General features: G+C 38.4%; 1 protein-coding gene across 2 annotated transcripts in view; it reads right to left on the reverse strand.

Annotated features, from left to right (window-relative positions):
- Positions 1-23,316, reverse strand: part of UNC5C (unc-5 netrin receptor C) — a 381,554-nt gene that overhangs the window by 88,386 nt on the left and 269,852 nt on the right. For both annotated transcript variants that reach the window (XM_017542439.2, XM_017542437.2), the window contains exon 4: positions 22,219-22,322. In XM_017542439.2, the coding sequence (XP_017397928.1) occupies positions 22,219-22,322 (104 nt within the window). The remainder of the gene's footprint in view (positions 1-22,218; positions 22,323-23,316) is intronic.

The following is a 23,316-nucleotide window of genomic DNA, read 5'->3' on the forward strand; positions in this document are numbered from 1 at the left end:
GTACATTGCTGGAGCTCTGGTAAGAGACAGACTGGCTCCTCAAGTGGCTCCCTGATCCCCGTGTATCATGACTGGGAGACACCTCCCAGCAGGGGCTGACAAACACCTCATACAGGAGAGCTCTGGCTGACATCTGGCAGGTACCCGGCAGGTACCCTTCTGGGAGGAAGCCACCAGAGGAAGGAACAGGCATCAATCTCTGCTGTTCTGCAGCCCCTGTTGGTGATTCCCAAGCAAATAGGGTTCTGGAGTGGACCTCTAGCAAACACCAGTAGGCCTGAAGCAGAGGGGCCTGTTAGAAGGAAAACTAACAAAGAGAAAGAAATAGTTTCAACATCAACAGAAAGAATGTCCACTTACAGACTTCATCCACAGATCACCAACTTCAAAGACCAAAGGTAGATAAATGCACAAAGATGGGAAGCAACCAGCATAAAAAGGCTGAATCTCCAAAAACCACAATGCCTTTTCTCCTCTAAGGGATAACAACTCCTCACCAGCAAGGGAACAAAACTGGGTAGAGAATGAGTTTGATGAACTGACAGAAGCAGGCTTCAGAAAGCGGGTAATAAACTTCTCCAAGCTAAAGGAGCATGTTCTAACCAATGCAAGGAAACTAAGAACCTTGAAAAAGGGTTAGATGAAATGTGAACTAGAATAACCAGCATACAGAAGAACACAAATGACTTCATGGAGCTGAAAAACACACCACAAGAACTTCCTGACGCCTACACAAGTTTCAGTAGCCAAACTGATCAAGTGGAAGAAAGGATATTAGAGATTAAAGACCAGCTCAATGCAATAAAATGAGAAGGCAAGATCAGAGAAAAAAGAGTGAAAAGAAATGAACAAAGCCTCCAAGAAATATGGGATTATGTGAAAAGACCTAATCTACGTTTGTTTGGTGTACCTGAAAGTGACAGGGAGAATGAATCCAAGCTGCAAAACACTCTTCAGGATACTATCCAGGAGAACTTCCCCAACCTATCAAGGCAGGCCAACATTCAAATTCAGGAAATTTGAACACCACAAACATTCCCCTCAAGAAGAGCAACCCCAAGACACATAATCATCAGATGCACCAGGGTTAAAATGAAGGAAAAAATGCTAAGGGCAGCCAGAGGGAAAGGTCGGGTTACCCACAAAGGGAAGCCCATTAGACTCACAGTGGATCTCCTGGAAGAAACCCTACAAGCCAGAAGAGAGTGGTGGCCAATATTCAACATTCTTAAAGAAAATAATTTTCAACCCAGAATTTCATATCCAGCTAAACTAAGCTTCATAAGTGAAAGAGAAATAAAATATTTTATTGACAAGCAACTGCTGAGAGATTTTGTTACCACCAGGTCTGCCATACAAGAGCTCCTGAAGGAAGCACTAAACATGGAAAGGAACAACCAGTAACAGCCACTGCAAAAACATATCAAATTGTAAAGTCCATGGATACTATGAAGACGTTGCCTCAACTAATGGGAAAAACAACCAGCTAGCATCAAAATGGCAGGATCAAATTCACATGTAAAAATATTAACCTTAAATGTAAATGGGCTAAATGCCCCAATCAAAAGACATGGACTGGCAAATTCGATAAAGCGTCAAAACCCATTGGTGTGCTGTATTCAGGAAACCCATCTTACATGCAAAGACACACATAGGCTCAAAATAAAGGAATGGAGGAAGATTTATCAAGCAAATGGAGAGCAAAAAAAGAGCATGGGTTGCAATCCCAGTCTCTGATAAAACAGACTTTAAACCAACAAAGATCAAAACAAAGAATAGCATTACATAATGGTAAAGGGATCAATGCAATAAGAAGAGCTAACTATCCTAAATATATATGCACCCAATACAGGATCACCCAGATACATAAAGCAAGTTCTTAAAGACCTACAAAGAGACTCAGACTCTCACATAATAATGGTGGGAGACTTTAACACCCTGCTGTCAATATTAGAACAATGAGACAGAAAATTAAACTTGAACTCTGGTCTGGACCAAGCTGACCTAATATACATCTACACTCTCTACCACAAATCCACAGAATATACATTCTTCTCAGTACCACATCACACTTATTCTAAAATTGACCACATAATTGGAACTAAAACACTCCTCCGCAAATGCAAAAGAATGGAAACCATAATAGTCTCTCAGACCACAGTGCAATCAAATTAGAACTCAGGATTAAAAAACTCACTCAAGACCACACAACTACATGGAAACTGAACAACCTGCTCCTGAATGACTACTGGATAAATAATGCAATGAAGGCGGAAATAAAGGTGTTCTTCGAAACCAATGAGAATGAAGAAACAACATTCTTCTGGGGCACAAGAATCTCTGGAACACATTTAAAGCAGTGTCTAGAGGGAAATTTAGAGCAATAAATTCCCACAAGAGAAAAGAGGAAAGATCTAAAATCAACACCCTAACGTCATGATTAAAAGAACTAGATAAGCAAGGTCAAACAAATTCAAAAGCTAGCAGAAGACAAGAAATAACTAAGATCAGAGCAGAACTGAAGGAGATAGAGATCCCAAATCCCTTCAAAAACAATGAATCCAAGAGCTGTTTTTTTTTTTTTTAAAGATCAGCAAAATAGATTGCTAGCCAGAATAATAAAGAAGAGAGAAGAATCAAATAGATGCAATAAAAAATGATAAAGGGTATATCACCACCGATCCTACAGAAATACAAACTACCATCAGAGATTACTACAAACAACTTTATGCACATAAACCAATAAATCTAGAAGAAATGGATACATTCCTGGACACTTACACCCTCCCAAGGCTAAACCAGGAAAAAGTGGAATCCCTGAATAGACCAATAACAAGGTCTGATATTGAAGCAGCAATTAATAGCATACCAACCAAAAAATGTCCAGGACCATACAGGTTTACAGCTAAATTCCACAAGGGGTACAAAGAAGAGCTGGTATCATTCCTTCTGAAACTATTCCTAACAAAACAAAAAGAGGGAATCCTCCCTATTTCATTTTACGAGACCAACATCATCCTGATACCAAAACCTGGAAGAAACACAACTAAAAAGAAAATTTCAGGTCAATATATGAACATTGATGCAAAAATCCTCAATAAAATACTGGCAAACCAAATACAACAGCACATCAAAAAGCTTATCCATCACAATCAAGTTGGCTTCATTCCTGGGACGCAAGGCTGGTTCAACATACACAAATCTACAAACGTAATCCATCACATAAACAGAACAAAAGACAAAAACCGTATGATTATCTCAGTAGATGCAGAGAAGGCTTTTAACAAAATTCAAAAGCGCTTTATGCTAAAAACTCTCAATAAACTAGGTATTGACATATCTCAAAATAATAAGAGCTATTTATGACAAACCCACAGCCAATATTATACTGAATGGGCAAAAACTGGAAGCATTCCCTTTGAAACCCAGCACAAGACAAGGATGCCCTCTTTCACCAACCCTATTCAATATAGTATTGGAAGTTCTGGCCAGGACAATCAGGCAATAAAAAGAAATAAAGCATATTCCATTAGGAAAAGAGGAAGTCAAATTGTCTCTATTTGCAGATGACATGATTATATATTTAGAAGACTCCATCATCTCAGCCCAAAAATCTCCTTAAGCTAATAAGCAACTTCAGCAAAGTCTCAGGATACAAAACCAATGTGCAAAAATCACAAGCATTCCTATATATCAATAACAAACAGAGAGCCAAATCATTAGTGAACTCCCATTCACAACTGCTACAAAGAGAATAAAACAATATCCCGTGTTAGGAATATAACTAACCAGGGATGTGAAGGACCTCTTCAAGAACTACAAACCCCTGCTCAAGGAAATCAGAGAGGATACAAACAGATGGAAAAACATTCCATGCTCATGGTTAGGAAAAAATCAATATAATGAAAATGGCCATACTGCCCAAAGTAATTTATAGATTTAATGCTATCCCCATCAAGCTACCATTTACTTTCTTCACAGAATCAGAAAAAAAAAAAACCTTAAAATTCATAGGAACAAAAAAAAAAGCCCACATAGCCAAGACAATCCTAAGTAAAAAGAACAAAGCTGGAGGTATCATGCTACCTGACTTCACACTATACTACAAAGCTACAGTAATCAAAACAGCATGGTACTCGTACCAAAACAGGGATATAGATAAATGGAAGAGAACAGAGGGCTCAGAAACAATGTCACACATCTACAACCATCTGATCTTTGACAAACCTGACAAAAACAAACAATGGGGAAAGGATTCCCTATTTAATAAATGGGATTGGGAAAACTGGCTAGCCATATGCAGAAAGCTGAAACTGGATCTCTTCCTTACACCTTATACAGAAATTGACTCCATATGGATTAAAGATTTTATGATAAGACCTAACACCATAAAAATCCTAGAAGAAAGCCTAGGCGATACCATTTAGGACATAGGCATGGGAAAGGACTTCATGACTAAAACACCAAAAGCAATGGCAACAAAAGCCAAAATAGACAAATGGGATCCAATTAAACTTAAGAGCTTCTGTACAAGAACAAAAAACTATCAGTAGAGTGAACTGGCAACCAACAGAATGGGAAAAAAATTTTTGCTATCTACCTATCTGACAAAGGGCTAACATCCAGAATCTACAAAGAACTTAAATTTACAAGAAAAAAACCACCTCATCAAAAAGTGGGCAAAGATATGAACAGATATTTCTCAAAAGAAGACATTTATGCAGCCAACAAAAAAGCTCATCATCACTGGTCATTAGAGAAATGCAAATCAAAACCACATTGATATACCATCTCATGCCAATTAGAATGGTGATCATTAAAAAATCTGGAGACAACAGATGCTGGAGAGAATGTGGGAAAAATAGGAACAATTTTACATTGTTAGTAGGAGTGTAAATTAGTTCAACCATTGTTGAAGACACTGTGGCGATTCCTCAAGGACCTAGAAGTACAAATACCATTTGACCCAGCAATCCCATTGTTGGATATATGCCCAAAGGATTATATATTATTCTATTTTAAAGACACACACACACACACGTTTATTGCGGCACTGTTTACAATAGCAAAGACTTGGAACCAACCCAAATGCCCATCAAAGATAGACTGGGTAAAGAAAATGTGGCACATATACACCATGGAATACTATACAGCCATAAAAAGGATGAGTTCATGTCCTTTGCTGGGATATGGATAAAGCTGAAACGATTATTCTCAGCCAGCTGACATAAGAACAGAAAACCAAACACCACATGTTCTCATTCATAAGTGGGTGCTGAAGAATGAGAACACATGGACACAGGGAAGGGAACATCACACACCAGTGCCTGTCCGGGGGTGGGGGGTTAGGGGAGGGACAGAAAGGGGTGGGGGGATAGGAAAGGGATAGCATTAGGAGAAATACCTAATGTAGATGATGGAGTGATGGATGCAGCAAACCACCATGGCACGTGTATACCTACATAACAAACCTGCATGTTCTGCACATGTACCCTAGAACTTAAAGTATAATTTAAAAAAAATGATTATGAAACTAAAAAAAACTATAGATTAAAAAAACTACTAACTGCCACATGTAAAACTAAACAAAAACCCCAAAGTGATCCACAAAACATTCTCCCTTCCTTTTGAAGGTTTTTATGGTGCATTGTTATCATTAACCAGTGTTTTACCAGTAAACTTAAATGGCCAGTTAAAACAAACAGTTCTGAGACTATTCTTCCACTACTGATTAAGACTGGGGTGGCAGGGATTAGGGATGATATTCATTTAGGCTTCTGAGATTTCTGGGCAGACTTGGAGACCTTGCCACCTTCAGCAGCCTTCTATCCACTGCTTTGATGGCACCCTCTCTTCTTTGCTTCTCTCTCCTCACACAGAGGATTCTGGAGCAGATGGGCGGGTCTAATGGGAAAGGAGGAGTGGAAATTATGCAACAGATTTTGTGGTTACAGAATAATGACCATTCATTACGGTGGGAAAAGTAGGGGATGTGACCTGGAGGGGAAGAGGGCACCTAGCACTCCCTAATGCAAATCCTGAGAATCCTTACCTGAACACAGAGAGAGTTCAAAAGGAGAATATTTTCCTTGTGCTGAAATTGGGAGGACAGGGAAGCAGGTGGGAGGAATGGAGAGAAGTAGGCCAAGGGTAAAAAAAGGAGAAAAACAAGGAGCTTGCACAGTGCATTCCAGGTCCCCAGCTAGGTACTTTAGTGTTTCCTCCTTACAGCAGGCTGTGAAGGAGGTAGTTGCATTCCCAATTTTCAGATGAGAACGATGCTCAGAGAAGAGCCTGCACAGGTTTACAAGCTCAGAAGGGAACAGAGATCCGAATTCAGGAACGCCTGAGCACTGGACTCTTCTCTGCCCACAGAGCCAAGAGCTGGGAGGAGCCAGCTACAGGGCTACAGACTTCGGCCTTGACAGAGCGGGCTGCAGATTATGAGATGAGGGCTGGAAAAAGCTGGGACACCAAGACACATAATTTTAGCTACTCCAGGACTTGGGCTAAGGTTGTCCTCAGGCTGGTGTCACTAGGGAAGCAGAGAGATCCTCAGAAAAGCAGCAATGGACATACTTTGTTATAAACATGACCCTGTCACTCATAGGACCAATGCAGGTTTACTTCCAGAGCTAGTGCTAGAATTGGTTGTGCTTTGATTTGGGGAGCATCAGGAAAGCCTCCTTTCCCTCCAAAACTACTCCCTGGCTTTTTGGCAATGACTTGAAATGTCTGTAAGAGAGACCAATTTTAACTTCTACCATTAGAAAGATCTCTTCACATGTAAATAACTTGGAGAAATAAGCAATCATATAAAGTAGTCTAAAACACAGCATATAAATAATTAAGGGAAGACTCTTTATAGATAAAGAGGAGTTCAAGGTGCTAGGATTTCAAGCTAGGACCGGATTCAAGTATCCAGCAGTATGCGAACATTTCTAAGGGATACACAAGCAAAAATATTTTTAAGGGAATCAGTGTATCTTTAACTTTCGTAAGCATTCCTTCTTACAACTAATTTCTCTAAGAACTTGCCCTCTGCATTTCAAAAGAAAGACATCTCTTGCATCAAAATCTTATCATCATACATTATATGAGAGTGTAAAATCCTCTAGGGCACTAGTGTGGTAGTTGAGAGAATAAGGCAAATCCTCTTTGCAAATCAGGTGGTTTAAATTCTTTGCTTTCATCAAAACTGAAGGAGGGCCTAATATGTCAAATGATGTGTCACTGAACATAAATTTTGATGACAGATTGCTATGTAATTTTTGACCTGTAACTTGGAAGATGTGCAGAGTTGAGGGACATTGTTACAACATAACTCCACATATTCCTATTTACTTATGTAAGAGAAGATTCTCAGTATTTGAATTTATTATAACTGACAGACAGAAATGTAATTGATTTTATCCTGTTTCATTTCAGCAGTAAGTAGCATTGAAACGTGGCTAGATGAGATACCAGGACAGGGGAGCAGGGATGAAAACCCCATTTCTTTTATTCAAAGCTGCATTTCCAATAAAAATTCAGTCTTTATGCTAAGTGATTATCAAAATGTGCAGTACATTTGGGTTCTTAGGAAAAAAGATTAACACTCTGATCCCTGTGGTCAAAGGGAATAAAGTTTATATGCAAATTTTTATTAGAGAGAAATATGATGATCAATGGAAATTTTTATGCCTAAAATGTATTCTATTAGAGTAAAATCCTGTTGGGGAAATGCTATAGAAATATAAGTTAAAACAGAGAAAGGAGCATTGTAAGTTTCCCTACTGTTAAAGAAGAGTTTGTTCTTACATTTTGTTAACTGGTAATGTTGAGTAAGACATCATTCCACTGGATAACTAAGTCATCTCACAGTTCTTTTTAAAGATGTCAAATGTTTATAATACACACAGACATGGTATCTTTTTCCACTATTTAATTTTTGATAATTTTTAGATACCAACTTAAAATGTGCAAGGAGGTATGCATTTTTAAAATCTTTTAGGGATATGCTAGCAAAAATTTTGAAGAGCACCTCAATAGGGCATAAGAGGATGGTGGTTTTGTTACCAAGAAGGAAATTCTACCAGGGGAGAGTGAGGAAGGCTGAGAACTGGGAAGACTAAAGAACAGGCAGGGGTGGGAGTGGCGGTCAGTGAACAGAAGTCTCCTAATATTTGTCCTGGATGCTCCTGCGGTTGTGTTTATGCTGCACTGTCACAGAAGGCCAATGAGATTTCACCAAAAGACACTCAAGTCTCAAGTACGAAGGCCTAGGGGTAAGACCCAGCTTTGCCATTTGCTGATTCTATGCTATTGAGCCAGTCACACAACATCACTCAACCTTATATTTCTATTTCTACGATAAGAAGAGTAGTGTCTGTCCCAACTCCCTCATAAGGTTCTTGTGGGGTATGAAAAGTATGCTATATGTGAAAGCACTCTTGATGGCTTCTGTACAACTTTAAGCTGGTGTTATATTATGATTTCTTTATAGAGTAAATAACTTATTCTACAACATGTCCTTATTACTTTAACTTGTATAAATTAAGATATAAGTTTAGTAAACAGGGAAGAATGATATCTAGTAAAAAATAAAAGATGTTTAAAATATTTTCAATGGACACATTTTCCATTAAATTCTGTCCTAAAGACACCATCTATTGATACATATCCAGATGCTAGAACTCTGTGTTCCGCCAACTGAACACTCGTTTGTTTCTTTCTCAGGCAGCACGCTCTGTGGTGAGGATGCTGAGCAACAGTGTGATATAATTCTGTAAGGAACAATCTTCACAATGTCAGTCCTTAGTCAACATTCAATCAATGAAAGACCAACAAAAATAGGTCATCCTACCTCAGCTGAAAGGTGTTAGCAACTAGGAAAAAGGAGAAAGTTTATCCTGAAGACAAACTTGAAGGTTTACATGTCACTCCCAAGACCACGCCCAGCTGAAATCTTGCACTCAGAAATTCACTCACTGGTGATTTTCTAGTCTTCCTCCCCTTAGGCTTGTTGAGACCCTGGGTCATCAACAAAGTACTCAATATTTTTGTGATTTTTCCTTAATCTGAGCAGATGGCATATGTCTCTTTTTTCAACAAAGTGAATAGTCCAAAAGATATAAACTCCCCCAATGCTCCTTGAGTATCAAGTAATCCAGAAACATGCCAACATCTCTTCTATCCTAAAAACAAACCAATAACAAAATTAAGCCTGACACACCCGCCCTCCCCAGCTATGCTTCAGACTTCTCTTTCCCTTCCTTAGTGGCTAAACTCCTTGAAAGAGTGAAATGCCCACAGTCCCTCTCTGTTCGTCTGCTCATTCACTCTTCCATTTAGCCATGTCTGGAATCCTGCTCTCCACTTTACTCAAACTTTACTTTCAAAGGTGACCAGTGGCCTTCCTCGTTACCAAATCCAAAGGTATCTTCTCTACTCTATGGCAAACCGCTCCGCTGTCCCTCTGAAAAGCCTCCCTCTGCTGTCTTTCCTGCCACTTATCTGTTCTTTTGCAAACTTCTTTCACTGGTCCCTTCATAGCATCCAGTATTTCCGTATATTCCTTCTCAAGAATCTCCGTCTCCCTCATTTTCTCCTCTATTTTATATCATGCTTCTTTGTCCTGCATCAGAATCACCTGAGGAGCTTTTAGGCCATCCTGATGCCTGGGCCCCACCTTCAAAGTTTCTAATTTAATTGGGCCGACACAGGGCCCAAGAATCAGTGTTTTTAAAAACTCCTCAGGTGACCTCAATGTGCATCCAGTTTTGAGAACAAGATCTACGCTTGCTGAGTGACTGTATTCAATCTCAAGGCTGACAAGTCACAAATTGTTATCTTCAGTCCCAACTTGTGTTAAGCTCTATTCATACTTCCAATTACTTTTTAGATAATTCCACATGGATGCTCAACAAACACAAAAAAACATAGTAAGTGCTGAACCTGGTGTGATCGATTCACACCTATTATGGTGTGAATCCATCACAGTATCTCCTCATTGTTCTGTCTATAAACTTGGTCCTCCTGGTCGTCATCTTCTTCAATAATGGAGTCGTTAATGGACACTGAAGTTGAATTTCTTTTCCATTTAAAACTTTCTAAAAATTTTCATTTATGAAGTGTGTATAAATAATAACACACAACACAATGAAATGTGCTTACTCTACTTTTAGAAAATTGATGAGATGGCTGTGACACTTTTTAAATAACTGACTGAAAATACATTTTTTGCCTGGAGTTTATCTGATTAGCTTATGAAAATCCATCAAATGAGATCACACAAACAATTTGTGTCATTTTAATGAACCAAATTTCAAAAACACACAGTCAATAAAACTCCTTTTTTGTTATAAGGAAAACAAAAGTGCTTTTGAGTCAGGTGGAGTCGGCTTTGAATTCCAGCCCTCCCACTAATTCAGCTTGCAGCCTCGTGCAGGCTCTAAGCTCCCACAATCATAATCATCACCTGTACAAAGGGAGGGTGCATCCCTCCTGGGGTTTAGGGGATTTTAAATGAGACATGGAAGAGAAAGCACCTGGAATTAGGAGACAGTCAGTAAGTGTAATTTAAATGCCTCTTCCCTACAACTAACTTGACCCTACACAAAGCTATACCTACCTAAATGTATTTTAAACACTGATGATTCAGTGCCCCTTAGTGTCTCTGGTAAGAAGTATGTATCTTCAATTTCATAATACCAAATTCATAATATCTTCAGAAAAACGCCTGAGAAATCTGACTTTCCATTTACCACTGCACAGGACTATAGGGAGTGGTTTATGAGTCTTCATTCATAAAACACTCCCAGTGAGGAAAGTGTCCTCTTATTTACAGCCTTAATCCCTGCTAGTGTGTGTACAGAAGAGATGTCATATTTCTAGCCTTTCTGCAAGGGGACCAGTTTCCAGCTCTTGCAGTTGGAGGAGAAAGTGTTTAGAAATCCCTCCAACAGTGAGGTCATTCGATTCCACTGATGCCTTCAGTCTGGCAGTGTTCTCAAAATACTAACATGATTTTATTAATAAATATGATTCCTAATTTGATTACAAGTTTTAGGACTACAGCATATTGACACTGTATGGTATGTTCCCAGAAAAGGCGTATAAAACTGCCATCCCTACTTGTGTGCAATGTGATTTAAGGAGTAATTTTTTATGGCTCCTAGACGCACGGTTTTATAGTTTCGCTGTTACTGCTGTTTTATAAAAGTCAGTACCATTGGCTGTGTAAGTAATGTCAGGGAAAGAGAAGTTTTGCAGCAAAACATGGAGATCATTTTTCAATGGCTTAGGCTTCCATAATTTTTTTTTAGTAGCAACTCCAGCATTCAACAGCCTTCATATTTCAAAAATGCTCTGTTAACTCTTTTCTAAATACTTTATTCTTCCGTTTAAATTTTTATTTATCAGCAAAGACAGGGAACTATGGATTAACTTTTCCAGTGGTTTATCCATTTATAGCTCATCATTAGATATAGGATAAGTTATAATCTAGTTTAATCCTGACTTTCCATAGTCATTTTCTCACTTTAATTCACTCCCCCCATCTTTGTTATTAAACATCATAAAAATGAGAGTACCAAAGACAGATTCCCACGTTCTTGCATTTAGAAGTATATACGGTGGGACCCCATTAAAAGATAGCTATTTTCAAAACAGTGTTTATTTCCAACAACTTTTCTCAAGGTTTGCCATCAAAAGTTTTAAAATTGTAACTATGCTCATGCTTTACTATTAAAAAACAGAAGACAAGTATCTGGGGCAAAGTCATATAATTTTTAAAAAGGACAGCTGTGGCCTCTTTCTCAATGCTGCATTCTTCACAATGCCCTGGGCAGAAGGAATGTGTCCCAGGGTAATTGATATATTTGGGGCTTTCCTGGAATGTCTGACACTAGGAGTAGTAATCATAACTATTTTCCAATATATTTAATGTCTTCTCTGAGTTGTTCCTTTTTTAAATAAACAAATTAGTGTCACAGTAGGAAAAAAAATTATGACATTCAAGTCTTATTTTCTGTTTTTAACAAAACAAAAGGCACAATATATTTGTAATCACAATAATGTAGTCATTACGGTAACAAAGGATGCTGCTGCACCTTTAGATGATACACATACACAATTGAATATCATTAAGCATTTAGGATTGTGAGCCATATTGGGCAGAAAGTATAGCCTTTAAATTCCAAACTAAACAACCAGCTTTATCTTAGGATACACTTTGACTACCTTCAAGAAGACTAATGTGCTGATTTCATAAGTATCTTCCTCATACTTTTAGAATCAACACAAGCAGGGACTTCTTATATTATGAAATAATTTCACTGTAACTCCATCTCTTTCTAAACCCTTGTCATGTATGTAATGCAAGCGTCAGTAAATAACAATACAAACAAAATCATTTTTTTCCCATCAATCAGAATGCTCCAAAGTCAGATACTATGGAAACATATAAGTAGAAATTATAACAAATTATAATCTGATTCTGACTTACATGTTTCTAACAACTTTAATATGACCCTATAGGCTGAATTTTGTGATGAGTTTTAGTGTGACCTTTTAGATAAATAAAGCTGATTTTTTCAGAGTTTTAAATACTTAAGAATTTGTTTATTTCTATAGTTCAGGATAAGTAAACAACATCCCTGCATTTTAGAAAGAGGGAAATGTAACTTTTTGTTGTTGTTTAAAAGGAAGGAAAGACCAATTAAATTATTTGCAGAGATCCTTCAGAGATAGGTGAACTTTGGTCAGGACCATGCTAACAATGAGAGGTTCTCAGCTCCAAAAATCACTTTTGGCATCCTTTGCCCTTCTGATACACAAACTTGTTAACCTTATGATTGGTTAAGGAATTGTCTAATCATATATGTCAATAATAGACAGCAAAGCATCTTGCAGTTTTCTTATTATAGTCTCCTGTGAAAGACAGATGTGTTGTGTCTAATTATTCACTGATTGGTATCGGGAGAAACATTAACATAATTGGCACATTTGTTCTAATTAACAGAGGGAAACTGCCACATGCCACCCAACATGAAAAGTGAGTCCAGCAACCATTAGCTAGAAAAATCCACATCCATCAGAAAGGTTACTCTGTTAGACTCAAACTGAGGCTCATCAAGTCAGAGAACAGGTTGAAAATGATATAACAGTTGAGAATTGTGGGCACACCTAAAAGAATGGAGATTCAGCCTAGAATCATTGTGTATAGGTATATTAATCAAACAAATGGGAAAAGCAATTATGGGGCTATTATCAAAATGTACACTCAGCCAAGCTAAGCTTCTCCAAGGAGCATTAGCTAGAAGCTGGGACTCTGCCAAGTTTTACTGACTGGTTTGGAAGTGACACATCTGAAGTTTTTGGGTACTTGTTTAACTTTGTCCTTTATACCACTGCTTCTCAAACTTTGCTGCATTTTAGAATCACCTGAAGAACTTTAAAAAAAATCTTGATAACCTGACCGTGTATCATATCTATTAAATCAGAATCTCTTGGGTGGGATGTAAGCATTGATAGTTTCTAACAATTTTCAGGTGATCCACAGTGCCTCCACTTTTGAGAAACAGTACTGCAGAGTGGTTTTGTTTTGTTTTTTGAGGCAGGGTCTTGCTCTGTTGCCCAGGCTAGAGTGCAGCAGTGTGATGACCGCTCACTGCAGCTGTGGCTTTGACCTCCTAAGCTCGAGTGATCCTCCCAACTCGGTCCCTGGAGTAGCGCACATCTCCATGCCTGGCTAATTTTTATTTTTTTATTTTTTGTAGATATGGGATTCTCTTATGTTGCCCTGGTTGGGCTCAAGTGATCCTCTCACCTTGGCTTCCCAAACCACTGGGATTAGTTATGAGCCACCGTGCCCAGTGCAGACTGGGTTTGATGATCTTGCTAAGATTCTGATTAAGTGATGTGGGTCTGAGACTCTAAACTCCCAGGTCATGTCGATGTGTATAATCTATGTACCACAGTTAGAATAGCAAGGCCTTGATAATTCTTTTTGTATTTTTATTTTTAGACAGAGTTTCACTCTTGTTGCCCAGGCTGGAGTGCAAATGCAATCTTGGCTCACTGCAACCTCCACCTCCCAGGTGCAAGCAATTCTCCTGCCTCAGCCTCCTGAGTAGCTGGGATTATAGGCAGGCACCACCATGTCCTGCTAATTTTGTATTTTCTTTTCTTTTTTCTTTTTTTAAGTAGAGATGGGGTTTCACCATGCTGGTCAGGCTGGTCTCAAACTGACCACCCAAAGTGGATCACCCACCTTGGCTTCCCAAAATGCTGGGATTACAGGTGTGAGCCCCTGTGCTCGGCCAAGGCCTTGGCAACTCTAAAAGACATCGATGGTTAATAAGTCTTCTGTAGACTTTTATAGGTAGGTTTGGCTCTAATTGCTCCAGTTTGAAATCCTAGTATTATTTTCTTATTTCTCCCACTGGTGAAAGATATCTCACCTTCCCTTGTAGGTACTTTAAACAATCAAAAAAGGTCTTTACTGTGGATAACTATGCTGGATGTTCTCTCTTGCCAAGAACCAGAGGCTACTATGTAGATTTTTGCTTCCAGGTTTTGGAATAAAACAAGTATTCATTCATTTCTGTGTTGATCACTGTACAATATACTTTGCACCTTTCAGTAGGTCTGTGGAAGTCTGGGTATTTTTGTGCTTTTTAAAAAAATGTTGGTTTTTAAGCAAGCTGAAGTTATATCTTTGGACAATGGTAAAAAAATATACAGTGAAAGGATAAAAAAAAGCAAGTGGAAGCTAGTTTTGCTCAGTTGTTGTTACTTCTGCAAAGGAAAGGCATTTGCCAAGAAAGGGAATTTGTTTTCCTGCTGGGGAAACACTCTCTTAATTGCACATATGTCTGGCTCATTGATTTGAGGGTTGAACATACACAGGCCATATTGTACAGGTGAACTTGTCTTGAAATCTGAAAACTTCTAAACCTGACTTCAACTATGAGGAGATAAAAGCATGTTGACAAATGAACTAATAGTAACAATAACCAAGTAAAATAAAATAACCGAAAACCTAAAGTAAAATGACTATATAATAGCACCATCCAAGGGAACAAAATGGCGTTGAAGTGTCCGCAAAAGGCTAAATTTCTAGGGCAAAAGGGCAATAAATTGATGAATCTGTAGCTCGTTCCTAACCGGTTTTTACTGTAAATTTGCCTTTCAGGGTAAGTAACTCTTAGCCTTTTTTTTTTATTTTCCAGTTGAAAGTATTCAGGTCTATAGCTAAGTCTGACCATCTTTAGGAAATACATGCTTTTTGCTCTCTCTGATTCCATAGTGAGTTTATGAGAGTGTGTGTAGGCATATAAAGAGTCACTGGAAGAAATCCCAAAGCAAAATAACTTACTGAAGAAAAAACTTTTTAGAACAAAGGCCATCAAAAAGTTTTAAAAACCTTCCTGCTCTGTGATTATGGGCACAAGCTAGGTCTTTGCCTGCTGCTGAATCACTACTGAGCTGGAGACTGTGCTTGAAAACAGCTGCGGTCTATTAACCATTGATTTTAGGTTATCTGAAAAAAGCTCATTTTAGTGGGTCTGCTGAACTTCCGCAGGGAACATTTCAGCTTCTCCTGGAAGACCAACTCTCTTCTAGATTTTCGTCATTCAATAAATCTGCAAAGGTGTCCCTAAACTCATTCCTGCACTTCTACAGTCTATTTTCCATGCAGTAGCCAGAATGATCTTTTAAAGACACACATCAGGCCTTGACAATTCTTTAATATCGCCTATGGGTTTTCAGGCATGTAAAGAAAACCTCAAATTACTTACTGTCTGAAGTCCGCGGCCTCCTTTCCTCTTTCCTGACTGAATGTCTTCCTGCACTCCTGCTTGCTCGCTGGGTCTCTGGGTCTCGGACACACTGGCTTCCTTTTCAACCCTGTAACCAATCACCTCCTCCTGAGGGTACTTGTCCTTGCTCCTCCCATTGCCCAGAGCTTTCTTATTCAGATCTTTTCAAGATTGGTGCCTTCCTTACCTTCAGATCTCAGCTCTATTACTGTCTCTTCAGATAGACTTTCCTTGAACTCTAAAGTCATCCTCAATCCCCAACAACCATCACCCTCCCTCGTATGACCTTGTCTTATTTCCTTTAACTTGTAATTATCTGAAAATATCTTACTCATTTTTCTTACATTATTGCTTATTGTTTTTCTCCCCAAGGGACTTGACTGACTCGTGTTTCCTGCAACCAGAAAAACGTCTGGCACACCGTGTACCTACAGTAAATATTTCTCGAATAAGTGAATTGATGATTTTTAGAAATCTGCATTTTATACTATAGGCTCAAAGCAACCACGAAGTACATGCAGAAATCAAGCCACAGATATACAATAAGATAAAATCTACTATTTATTTTGCTTTAAAACGGATATTTATCTTACTGAAACTTATGATTTTAATTTGACTCACATGGTTTCCAGGCTTGTGGTGATCTCTGTGTATAATTATTAGAGGCAGATATCAGAAGAAAAATGTATGAAGGATGATCATAATAAGGAGGTGACTTTGGCGAATGTTGATTGGACCAAAGCAAAGCTTGAAAGTTGCCTGTGAGTCGGGGAAGCTAATACATTTGAAAACCCATCTTCGAGGCTGAGGATCATATCATAATCAAAACTCTGTCTTGTGGTGACACACATGGTAGGAGAAAATTCCAAGAGGTAATTACTGCGCACTAAAAGCAATGTCTCCCTCCAAACTAGTATTCAGATTCTTCTCTCCTCTCCAAACCTCTTTTGCCTGCAAAGAGTGTAAAGCACCGCTCTGGAGACAATACACTTGCACGGAAATTCATCAATATGAAGTTCCTATTACGGGAGAACGGCAGGGAAACATGAACGACTCATGAAACAAAGTGTTCGGCAGCCATATTAATAATCAATGAGATGGAGAGCCACCTGATGCTGCACATTTGGTGGCGCCTCCAGCTGCCATCAGCTTTTTGCCCTGGCAGTATCAGCTTAAAAAAATCTGTTCCTGGCTTATCACGACTATACTCAGCAAAATAATCTATTCTTTTGCACTTCACCCCCTATTTTCCCACTTGCTAATTAGAGATCCAAATGTTGATAAATAAGATGACAGTTTCTAAGCACAACTGGGTCAATAAGTTGAACATTGTGCCCTGTTCTTCCAATTAAACTCCTATGAGAAATAGCTCAATTATAATTAGAGAAGCAATTATCCCCTTGTTAAAGGTGAAACAAATCACAGGTTTTAGAGAAAAATTCAGCTTTGCTTCTTCTGCCATGCCAACAAATCCTGTATCCATTGATGTTTTGATCCCAGTACTCTCCAAAAGAGATAATCTGGTAAAGCATCTCTGAATATATTTCTGGCTCTCCACGTGACAGTAACATTTTCTAGGCATAAAATAAAATGAGCAAAGGGGGATTAATTTTGCAGAGTGCTGCTATTATGCCAGTGGAATAACCCAGCACCAGTTCCATGGGTGTATTAATTTTCTTGCTTCTTCAGGGAGATGGAGGGAAGGTTTATCTGTTGAAAGAAAGGCAAATGCCTCACCAAAAATGGAAGAAAAGAAGGATATTTTTGGCTTGATCCTAACGAAAGTGTTATTGAACACTGAGCTATATCATTTTAGAGTATTCCTCAGATTTGGTTTATCTTTCTTTCACCTAGGTTACTTGAAAATTTTAATATTATTGTTATTAACACCTCCCGTATAGTCCTGGAATTCAAGTGTCTCCCAGTGGCCTTGGTTCTTGGTCCTAGTGGCTTGGAACCCTGCCCTCGGGGTTCAGAATGATGAAGTCTGTCACACCACACTGAGATCTCTGAATAGGATTGCATCTTCAGGAACGAGAAACATGCTTTTTCTAGAGCGTTCCATCTCCTGAGGTGCTACGTCTGTGTCATACCCATCAGGGCCTCTTTCTGTCATTTAGTTAAATATACTTAGAGAATCTACTAAATGACTTATAACCTGCTGGCATCAGAGATAAAACATGAACAAAAAACTTTTTGCTCCTTATTTCATCACAAGCTTGTCAGGCAGGAAGAAGAGTAAACAGATAAATTTCAACATAAGCAGTAGGCAGAGTTATATAAAATTGTGGCATATGGGGGCTGCCATTTAGCCAGGCACACTGGTTCATCCATCCCAGGTATTCAGTGTGAAAACAGTTCTGTATCTGTTGCTAAATAACTGAGTGCCCCTCACCTCTAGGCCCTGTGTGGCTCCCTGGGATTCCTGGATATCCTGTGCCCCATGGCTAAAGGGTTTATATCTGATATAGCACTAGGCCCCCAAGAATCTTCTCTTGTGCTAAGAAAGCCATGCAGTTATTAAATATCTGGAATAAAATCCCTAGGTATGAAGAAAGGACTTTAGAGAGAACAGAGGAAGGAGGAGCCCAGCCTAGAGTTCTGAAATGCTTGTGCTTCATCCCTAGGGTCCCCTGTTTTCATATTTGAAAGGGCTTAGTCAAAAGAAGTATAAGGAATCCTCGGTGGGCCTCTTCCTCCTCTGAGACTTTCTTTGCCACTCTCTTCCCTTGGGCTCTGAAAGGAGATCTACCAAGAGTAGTCTCAGCCTAAATTTCCTCTTTGGGAGAAAATGCAAGGGACAGTCCAGTGTCTTGAGACCATAAGGACTGAATGAACAATAGCAAATTTAAAGACCAGGGGAAGGGGTTGGGCATGGTGGCTCACACCTGTAATTCCAGCGCTTTGAGAGGCTTAGGTGAGCAGATCACCTGAGGCCCAGACTTTGAGATCAACCTGGCCAGCATAGTGAAACCCTGTCTCTACTAAAAATACAAAAATTAGCAGTGCGTGATAGCAAACGCCTGTAATTCCAGCTACTCAGGAGGCTGAGGCATGAGAAATGCTTGAACCCACGGGGGCAGAGGTTGAAGTGAGCCAAGATCATGCCACTGCACTCCAGCCTGGGCGACAGAGCAGGACTCCATCTCAAACGAAACGAAACGAAACGAAATGAAACGAAACAAAACAAAACAAAACAAAACAAAACAAAACAAAAGATCAGGGTAAGGGCAGCCGCAGATCACAACTTGCTACAGATAGTTTCATTAACCAATTATTTGGTAGTGTTGTTGAAAGACTGTTTCTGATTTTAAAGCTCACAATATCGTCTTCATTTGTAGCATGTGTGGACTCCAACCCAAGCAACTGACTAGAGAATATAGGAGAGTATCTTGGTGATTCTTAGAACAGAAGCTTCCCCTCTGCATACTCCACAGTGCCAGGAAGAGGAGCAAGGTACTCAGTAAGAATTTTAAATCCAAGAAGTTGAGTTCGGTCTTGTGTGAACTAAAAAAATTGCAATAATAGTACTAACAGTGGCCAATGTTTCTTGATTGCTTTTGACATGTTCTAGGTGGTTTGCATGTAAACCTCATGCCCACATTCTGCATAGATGCTATTCTATTATTATCTCCCCTTTATGATTACAGAAACTTCGGTTTTTAAATACCTTGACCAAAGTAAAAAATGGTGATGTATGTGTTTAAACTTGACATTCTGTAAGAACATTAGAAAACCTTCTATTGTGGAGATTATAGGATGCCAAAATAGGGGAGAAGTGAAATGTTATTACCTTAGAAATGCCTATGCCATTATTTGTAGCCAATGTGGTATATCAAAACTAAGACTTGACTTCTTGAAAAACTTATTGATTTGGAGAGAAAAGGAATTACTGCCTCCTGACATTCTGCAAAGAATGTACTTGACTACTTCCTCAATGGAACTAGACATATGCTTATAAAACAAAGATCAATTGAAACAATCAGCCATATGTTCATTGAACATACTCTGTCTGACTCTTTCTTGGAATCATTTGCCTTGGAGACAAAAGGAGCACAAATGCAGGTTGGCGTCATCTCCCAAAGACTGATCCTAATTATTACAAAACACATGAGTTTTACCTGCTGGTTTTCCTTTCAGATCAATATTTCACTTTGTCCTATTTTTATGCGTGAAGATTCTTTAAACAAATAAACATTAAATAATGGATGCATTTATATTAAAATGAAAATGACTGTATAATCCTTTAACTCACTAAGTTACCTTTCATCCATTTCTTTTTTAATTTATGTGCTCCTCTTGAGCAAATGGCAGTCGTAATATGTCATGTTAAGGTATTCATTAGCTTTCTGATCTTGGTGATTTTAATAGTGTTGAAAAGAGTCTACACAGGAATTTATTAGCCTGCTCTGGAGCATGTGTGTTTGATCTCTCTTCTGACTTAAGAAAATGAAAAATAAAAGTGCATTAAATATAGTTCTTTGAATGTCAAATGGGTATATGATTTTTGAGTTTGCCAAGTTTTAATTGGTCTCTTCCCTAGTGATGATACAAATAGAATTCACAGCCAATTAGTTTGCAGTCATGAATCTTTACTCCATGACAAACTGAACTACTTGGTTGAGGAGGCTGAAAAAAATGAAGAAATTATTAAGATCTCCTCACCTAAAGTCTTTGCAAGGATCAGTTACCTTTTATAAGCCTGGAGCAAAAATGATGCTATGGATACCCATGTTGTTCATGATTTGTTTTGGTCTTTATTAAGGTGGTTTAATGGAGGAGGTGTGCATTAAAATTTTAGAAATACCATTAAGAAGACAGATACACTACTGTAATTACCAGAATGAAATACTGAATAGAGAAGAGTTTCCATCTTCCTAGTCATACTAAATCATACCGTGTCTTAGTGCTGGAAGATAAGGTTTTGATGCCATTGAATGAAATAGCTACTATCATGCAAAGTCTCTGATACGATTGGCATGAGATGCCAATTAGTGGTAAACAATAGCTCTCTTTCAAAGTAAAAATAGGAATTTCATTAAAATTTCCTTTGAGTTCTTTGCATTGACTCATAGAGATATAAATGGCCATGATAGAAAGATGGAATTACTTCATAAGGACTCTACATAAATTTTCAATTACTTAATTTTTATTATTAATAAAAGAACAATCAGATGTTTGAGTTTGTTGTCAGGGGACCAGCTAACTACCTGACCCCATCTTTACTTCCTGAAAAATGGAAAAACTATGAGAAATAAAATACTAAGTACATTACAAGTTATTAATTGCTTTTGGACAATGTTGAAAGTCTCAATAGTATTACTTTTTCACTTTCATACACAGGCACAACTTCAGGGCTTAATTTTTTAAAATTCATATACATCGGACCCATATAGAAGTCCAAATTGCAACAACTGAAATATGCCTCTTTCAACACGTGCAATACAGAGTAAAACTTTCAAATTACTCAACGTAGGCCAGTGAAGACTGCCACCAAACTGGCCACTATGCCACTTGTCAAATCAATGTGCACTTGGGCTTGTAGGACAGGAATCAGTTAGGACAATAGTGTCAGATGCATATAAGGATGTCTGCTATTAATCATGTAAAGGGTAACTTTTTTCAGAGTTTAGGATTTATTTGTTAACAAAGGAAAGACAGAATATTAGTTTTCCTCAATAGTGTGGTCTGAGATGATGGTGAGTGCTTGCAATCTCTTCTGGGTCACAGAGTCCTCTTCCCCAAAGAGAGATATTTTTAAAGGGCATGGTATTGTGTGGTGCTAATGAAAAGTCATGGTATGCATCTGATTTGTAATACTTCATTAGCAACTAATAGGCTTTGTTCTAGCAGAAACCCAAAAATGAAAAATAAAGGACTTGATGGAAAGGTTATAGGATGAAACTAATTGACACCTGTTACTCCTAAAACATGTTATTACGCAAGGTGTGTGGGCATGGCTTTCAGGTATGTCTATAACTATATCACAGAATGAAAAATACACATGTAAAGTGCACAGGCTCACAGACACAGAAAAACACACACTCTTCTTACACTCACATTTTTTGCATATCAGCAAGAACAATAATAAAATTCATGGCACTTTGTTAAGTCATACCATCTCTCTCTAGGATAAATGCCAGATAAAATAAAGCAGTATTTCTGATTTCTTGAAAGAGAATGACAAAATTAAACCAAGCTGCCTGTGGCTTTGTCCAATGGGGCATTCTAATTGACTCCCAAGTCATTAATCAGTTCCCAATCAATCTATTTTGCCAGCAGCAGGCAGTTAGAACTCCATTACCATCCATTCATCATGCCATACCCTAATTCACTGCACCATTAGCCATGGATTAGGCCCCTGTTAGAATAACTTAGTGCCAATCGCTAAATGCAAAGAATTGCTATTCACCTCAGCCACTGGGATCCCTTCAGGTGGTCGACACTGGAGTAAGACTTCTTGTTCCAAGGATACTTCTTTTCCTAGGGGTTCCTGCTCAAATGTCTTCCGTAGATCTGGAAAGCACACGTGACAAAATATATGTCAAAACTAAAACTAAATAACATTTATTCATTTACAGAAAGCAAAAAAAAATTTTCAGCTTAGTATTTTATCTGTGCTTTTTTTTTTTTTTTTTGAGACAGGGTCTCACTCCATGTTCTCCGCTGGAGTGCAGTCGTATGATCATAGTTCACTGCAGTTTTGAACTCCTGGGCTTAAGTGATCCTCCTGCCTCAGCCTTCTGAGTGGTTGGTACTACAGGTGCATGCTACTGTGCTTGGCTATTTTTATTTATTTTTAATTTTATTTATTTTTTTGTAGAGATAGGGTCTCACTATATTTCCCAGGCTAGTCCCAACCTCCTGACTTCAAGTGATTTTCCTGCCTTGGCCTCCCAAAATGCTGGCTCTATAGGTGTGAGCCATGGTGCCTGGCCTTGCATTTTTGTTTAACTACATGTTGTTAGTACTTTACTATAATCTGGTGTCTATATTTTGGGGTATAAATTATGAAATTCAGAAGCTATAAACTGTTCCTACCTTAAACATCAATCTTTGGAAGTCTTCATTTGAACAATTAATGAAGTGCATTAATTGATTAGTATTTCTTGATCAATTATGATGATCACAGTTTTAAATCATAAGAACCTCATTCTCATGATTCTTATACCTACAGAGTCCCTTATGTACATATATATTTTCCTGTTTTCTCACAATGGATACTATTGAATCTCCAGTCACTCTGGAATCTTTTGATCAATACTCTAAGTCTGTTTCTATTTCAAAGTGGAAAACAGAATGCTGGAATCTGTTAGGAAGAAACATAACTTCTTTGGGTGTCTCCAGTATAAGGCAGAGAAAAGAATATTGACAAGAGTCCCAAGATATCTCTACATTTATTCATGTGGCCATTCTTCAATTAGGAGACTCGTCATTTCTGCTCAAATATTCCAGGCACCTAATTATGTATTTATGTAGCTACAGCTGATACAGGAATATGCAGCTGAGT

The sequence above is a fragment of the Cebus imitator genome, unplaced genomic scaffold (genome assembly GCF_001604975.1).
Source record: "Cebus imitator isolate Cc_AM_T3 unplaced genomic scaffold, Cebus_imitator-1.0 Scaffold144, whole genome shotgun sequence".
NCBI classification, from domain to species: domain Eukaryota; kingdom Metazoa; phylum Chordata; class Mammalia; order Primates; family Cebidae; genus Cebus; species Cebus imitator.